The sequence below is a fragment of the Habropoda laboriosa genome, unplaced genomic scaffold (genome assembly GCF_001263275.1).
Source record: "Habropoda laboriosa isolate 0110345459 unplaced genomic scaffold, ASM126327v1 scaffold68, whole genome shotgun sequence".
NCBI lineage: Eukaryota > Metazoa > Arthropoda > Insecta > Hymenoptera > Apidae > Habropoda > Habropoda laboriosa.
The window spans coordinates 283,524-290,142 of NW_017100195.1; the positions used below are offsets into that span (position 1 = coordinate 283,524).

The following is a 6,619-nucleotide window of genomic DNA, read 5'->3' on the forward strand; positions in this document are numbered from 1 at the left end:
TTATTGTATTAAATATTTTTATAATAAAATATGCAACTAATGACTATTCTGACCATTATATTTATATCGAAAACTGTTTAATCCTATAGTTGTTCTACATTCTAATGTTCCTCCCGTTGAAATACCATTCCATTTAAAATATGGAGTCTGTGACAAAGTTTTCAAGGCCCGATAGCAATTATTTCCACTCCTTACTAAATATTAGACATACTATTAGAACGCCTAAGAACCATTAATTTTTTTCAAATTTGATATTTCAGTTCTTATGATACGGAGCCCTGTACAATGTTAGATATGTTCTGTACTTTTACATTTTACAATAGTTTTACAACATTTTAACAATAGTTTTACCACAAATCCTTGTTCCTTTCATCTACTCAATTTTTCTCTTTCTCGCGATTAAAATGTTACACAAGGAAGTTAATAAATATGGAATTTAATACAAATTTGCTAAGTAAAATAAATCTATAATATGTGATATTTTACTATTTATTAAATATAAATTTAATTAGACGCAAATTTAAAATGTATTCGGAAGATACTTTACAACAAAAGAAATTAAAGAATTACTGATTTAAATGAGCTTTTAATCAATTGTATAATGATTCTCAGTATTTTTATTATAATCCTGTAAGATGAATCAGAGAAATCTACTGTACATTTATAATTTAATAAAACAATATTTTGGTACTTTTTATAATACAAATAAATTATTTTTCTTTTTGATACTTAATATAACAGCGTAAGATTTATTAAGATAAAACGAATTTTTGTCTTCATGGTATATATATTATCGAATTTTCAACGCAACGCGTTTCGCATTGGATACATTTAAATACATTTAATTATTGCATAACGATTAACAACACGTGCGGTACACTTTCTTTTTGCATTTTACACAATACCATTAGTGATGGAATCAAGAGAGAGAATTATTTATAATATTTTAAGTGAATGATAAAAAACATTGAATCATTGAAAAGTCCAAACAATTGAAGGGTAGAATAAAAGGTTGATACTTTTAGATGTAATTTCATTCATTTAATATGAATGAAACATAGACAGTTCACTTTTTTTCGCAAGATTAATGTTGAGAATAATTTAATTGTATCGATCACATTTTATATTTTATTGTTAGATTGAAATTTGAAAAAGTTATTAATTTAAGAAAATAGTAAGAATGTTTCAAAATTTTCTAAAATTCGATTCTTTTTAAAAACTGGAAATATCGAATATCCATCACTGATCACTGTTACTGACTGCAAGAGAATGATAGACAAAAATGGCCATTTTTATCAAACATTTTCTTGATGTAACTTTATTCGGACATACGCAACGCACGATAAAGAATAATATACACATAAATAATTACATAGGTACAATTAGGCATAGTTTGATTTTATATACAAGATACACGTAATGCAGAGAAATTATTCAATTTATCGCGATGGGATATTATGATTGAGAAGCCGATCCTGTCGTCCTCATACGTTTTTGCAAAGTCGACTTTTTCCTTCGGCTTCTTTTACGAGTATTTTGTTTTGGTACCGATAGTAGACACGCCTGCGTGACAAATGCCTGCGGTACTAACATTTCTTACTTCTCGCAATAATCGTGAATTTGCCATCCCTTAAATTTTTGTTATCGATAAATAAGCCCTAGATTAATATATTTCTCTCTAGTCTTCGTTTTTTAATGTTGTTATTCCAAATAGAAAGGTTTACAGATTAAACTTAAAAATACTACATGTACATATAAAACAAAATCCAATGAAAAGTTGAATTGTTAAAAAAGACGATAGAAATATAATATTATCGATAAGTGGATTTGATAACCACATTATATTATCGATAACAAAAATTATTTTTAACGTAGGCGTACATTACATTTCATTCAATTAATATAATTCGTCGTTTCTGAGATTTGTTTTAATGCCAAACGTTATTTATCATTTGCATCTAAAAATTCACCATCACTTGGAAAGTTTACTCGTGATTTTGTGCGCTGTATAATAAACACAAATAAATTACGACATGGGGTTGTACATCAAATTATTCACCTTTTTAAACTTGTCACAGTATCTGTAAAAACTGGAACAACAGAATCATTGGCTCTTAAAATGTAAACATGTACGCGAACGTCTTCATTATGTGTTTACACAGAACATTGCGCTAAATTCTCAAGAGATAATAATCACAATAAATTACACTAAACGAACTTAATATCATCTATACTCTTCATCGCATTACTTATTTTTTGGTGAATGAAGAAACACCTTAGTTCAAAATCATACTTCACATATGGATGATACATACAGATTAACTTCAATCCCTCGGTCGTTTCACTTTAAACAACAAAATAAATATTACTAATCATTTACGCGTGGAATATTTATAAAAATTGTAAGGTAGTTGCAAAATATATGTTGAAATTTCGAATAACAGCTTCAAAAATTAAGTTCTTATGTACCAAGAATTTACTTGTGATCGATCGTCTTCACTGTCACCTGACTTCTACTCCTAAGTACCAAAACATTCACTATCGAGTAGTTTCTTTAACGGTCAGATCTCAACATATAACTCTATAAGGGTACGTGTTTATTTGACAGTAAAACTATCGCGAGTTGCTCTCGAGAGTCTTTATCAGTATACACGGTATTGAGAGTGCTGGCACAGAGAACTGGTCACAATTTGAGAATACTCTCGAGATCAACTATCGTCAAAGTCTTTCAGATGGATACATACCCTAAGACTTAGAAACGTTCAATTCTTGATAAGCGATATAAATCACGGACACAAATAACACGTGTAAAATTTGTAAAACAGGAATTCATTTGAAGCGTTCAACTATACATAAACAGATTAAACATAAGACGTTTCATACAAATTATTAATATTGATCTATACGATTCGCCAGTGTGTAATATATGTACAAATCTTCGGGCGATAATTCAGTTTTTTCTTTTTTTTTTTTCTTGGTATGCATATATACACATGTATGTACTTTCAACGCGAGGTTCCATACAGTAACCTTTTTCTTTTAACTTTTATATCGGGGTTTCAGGAATATATAATTGTAGCTTCGAACAGCACACGCAGTAATGTAACATTGCATAATGTACAGTACGGTATACGAACCCTCATGTAGAAATGATTGATAAATTTTGCGGTATGTGTGTGTCAGTATGAAAATGTTTTATCATATTATTTTACCTCGATCTAAACTTGTGAAATTATAATAAAATCATTCAGATTCGTTAACTACATAGCTAGCAATCAAATGACAGTGCAATTAAATTACTAAATTAAAAGAATACTTTTGTTAAAGCGTGACGGCATTCAAACTATCTCTGGTGCTACAGCAACACAAAAATAGAACGCAATCGTGTGCGACCAAGAAATGAAATATTTAAATTATATAAATGGAAAAAAAGATAAATGAGATAGATTGAGAAGGAACAGATTTTTCGTACCATACTCGACGATAATCACTATGCCATATCCTGCGTCGTGCAACGATGAACTTCTCTCGAGCATACTCCATATGATACGATATTCGATTATTTTAGCACTAGTACTATTAAGTACTAATAAGTACACCAACGTTCACGACAGCACTTTCGGCTATTTCTTTTGCCTAAAACAGTGATTCCATATTTCTGTTGTAGCCTGATTTCATTTTGCTATACCGTTCTTTTTTTTTTTTATTCACCCAGTACTGGAATAGAAGGGATTCCCCCCTATATTTTATACATTGAATCGCGTTTCTGATCCATCAGCAAGCATTAATGTAACTGTTCGATTATTTATCCATATCAGTCGAGCCAGTCGCATGGGATTTAGTCGTGCTACATCGTTAATAGGTGCAGTACTATAGGATTTCACACAACGTGTTTGCGAATTTCCTAGGCCGAACATACCGCTACTTGTTTGCTGTAAATATTAAAAATTGTTTAATGATTGCTACAGGAACTGTGAAAGAATATATAATTGTAAATTTAAAAAAACTTACCTGCCAGAAACATAATTTATTTTCTGTACAAGAATAGCTAACCAGGAACTTTCCTTCAGGTGAAAATGCTAATGCAGTTACAGATGCTGTATGTGCAGACACTGTTTGACATTTCACATTTCCTCGTAATTCGTATAAGGCGAGCTGACCATTGCGGCTGCCTACTGCTATCCTGCGCGTTGCTGGACAATGATTTACCTGATACCAAGTATTATACTTTGTTATAAGCTAAGTATTTAGAAAAGGTATAAACAATATTGATATAACTCAACTTACTTGATTAAATCTACATACTGCCGGAAATACGTCATTTAATGATTTAGTTTTAAGATGTCCTGGGTCCAGACAATGTAAGATAATATCCATAACCTATAAATATTAATCATTATATTAGAGGTATAACAATATTTAATGTACATGCTAATTTCAATTGTTCCTACCTCAACTAAAAGATCACTCATTTCACTCTGCATTTTATCAATTAACTGTTCAACAATCCTAAGTATTTCCGGTTTCGCCCTAACCAGAACGCTCGCATTCATATTTACATTTAATGTTTGTGCATTTTGCTGCAATGTATTATATCTAGCCACTTCTCGTGCCATCGTGGTAATGAATGCCGCAGGTCGAGCAGTAGCTATTAAAGTTAAAGCATGTCGTGCTGTACGACACGAATCAGCTTGAGGGGTAAGCGGAAGGCCATATGTCATATTTGGTACTAACTTATCAGCATCGCAACACATTTCCAGCAGTCCCAATAATACCTACATTAGGAAACGTGAAACCATTACATTTTTGCTTCATCTGCTATTTAATATTTTAATTGTAATTTCTGTTGGTTATATTGCTTAGTTGTTAACGCTTTTCTTACTTTTGATACATCAAGGTATGGTTCCCAAACGGTAAAACCTCTACCAATGAGATCAATTGCCGCTCTTCGTAATGCCGTGTGTAACGGTAATTTCGAAGAATGAGGTGCGTGTAACAAGTGCGTAAGTGCCATACTAGTGTGCCTAGCAAGATTATTATTTCCTATTCCGAAACCTTCTACGATTGAACTCTTTCGTCTTTGTTCATTATCCCTTCTCTGATTCGTGGTAGTAACATCTTGCCCAAATTCAGCTCCTATTACACCTAACAATACAACTGCCGTCGTCTGTTTTCGTTTCAATTCTGCCACACTCGACGGTTTCCTAGCTACATTTATTTCTGCTAATGTAAGTATGTAAAGTAATTAGAATATTTTTTCAAAATCATAAAGCATAAGCACTTTCATATTGTGTTTATTAATCATATGCATAAATTTCATGTGCAAGTTACCTTCTGCCAATTCCTCTTCCTCATCTTCCTCTTCTTGATGTGATTCAGATGGAGGAACTGGACTACCAGGCGCTGGTGGACTTTGATTTTGTGATTGTGGAGCAATAGGTTCCTGGGTGCTATACATTGGCAGATATTGCGACCAACTATCTACAAGTGCTTTCCTTCCTTTCGGACCCATTCTCTCTAATTCAGCAAGTAACAATGCCTGGGCAGCTTCGCGGATCTGAAATAGTATCACTTTACATAATGTTGTATGTTTTATATATTCTGGCATGCACTTCAGTGCTAACAAACCTCAAGACATTGATGTTGCCATCTGCGAGCCATCATTTCGACTTGAGGCCGTTTGAATGTTTTAGCACCACCTTGTGAAACTACTTTATCGGGCAAAAGTACGCAATGTAGAGTCGCTAAGAAGGACCAACCTTGTTTAATCTGTGCTTGTTGTGCCGTATAAATTTCTTCATTTTCTTCTTCTGCTTTATTCCAATTAACTGTAGATCTATTGCCAGGCCTATATAAAGAGTGCATTATGACGTTTCTTAATTATTAAACTGTTATTTAAAAAATTTAAAAAAAATCGTAATTATTGACCTATGCATTTTTCGATTTCGTTCTTGTTCAGGTACAAAAGTGGCATTATTCATTGACATTAAAGTATATGCTAATGCTACTACTGCTAATAAATGATTGCTGGTTAATGTGGTAGACAGTTCCCAATGTGCTTTTGCTGTGAATGCTCTGGTAAGTCTTTCTTGTCTAACCAATTCTACTGGTAAGCGTTGTTCTAACTGAGTCGCAGGTTCACCAATTGGTTCCAATTGCGTTTGCCAAGTTGGTAATAATAACGACATGTAACCTACAGACACAATGATTGAAAAATGAAGATACATATTTCATGAGCTAAATTATGTTCATTTATACCTCCTTTAGATAATACTCCAAATGAAACGGGAACCATAGGTCTTAATAAACCTAACTTTCCTTCACAAACACGATCTAAATCTGGATCAATGCCCCAAGCATGCAATAAACTCAATATAAGCTGAGCAACTTCCATAGTTGCATTTGGTTCATTAAACGCTCCATTTCGTTTCAAATTGTTTTTTGCAGCTTCGCTATTGTTCCAGTTATCACCTATGAAAAAATAAAACTTTTACAATAACTGTAAATTTATAAATTTTGAATCTATAAAAGTGCACTGAAGAAGTGAAGTGTAAGACGAATTTACAATTTTTTATTTTTCATATATTCTCATCTACACATTTTTTAAGAATAAAAATAT

The 6,619-nt window shown here is 32.2% G+C and overlaps 1 protein-coding gene across 1 annotated transcript in view; it reads right to left on the bottom strand.

Moving 5' to 3' along the window:
* Positions 1-2,942: 2,942 nt before the first annotated feature.
* Positions 2,943-6,619, bottom strand: part of LOC108570305 (WD repeat-containing protein 7) — a 13,724-nt gene continuing 10,047 nt past the window's right edge. The window contains exons 17-25 of the mRNA XM_017932143.1: positions 6,259-6,471; positions 5,929-6,193; positions 5,629-5,848; positions 5,332-5,557; positions 4,883-5,223; positions 4,452-4,775; positions 4,288-4,380; positions 4,012-4,209; positions 2,943-3,932 (exon numbers count right to left, since the gene is read on the bottom strand). Coding sequence (XP_017787632.1) covers positions 3,747-3,932; positions 4,012-4,209; positions 4,288-4,380; positions 4,452-4,775; positions 4,883-5,223; positions 5,332-5,557; positions 5,629-5,848; positions 5,929-6,193; positions 6,259-6,471 — 2,066 coding nt within the window. The 3' untranslated portion in view covers positions 2,943-3,746. The remainder of the gene's footprint in view (positions 3,933-4,011; positions 4,210-4,287; positions 4,381-4,451; positions 4,776-4,882; positions 5,224-5,331; positions 5,558-5,628; positions 5,849-5,928; positions 6,194-6,258; positions 6,472-6,619) is intronic.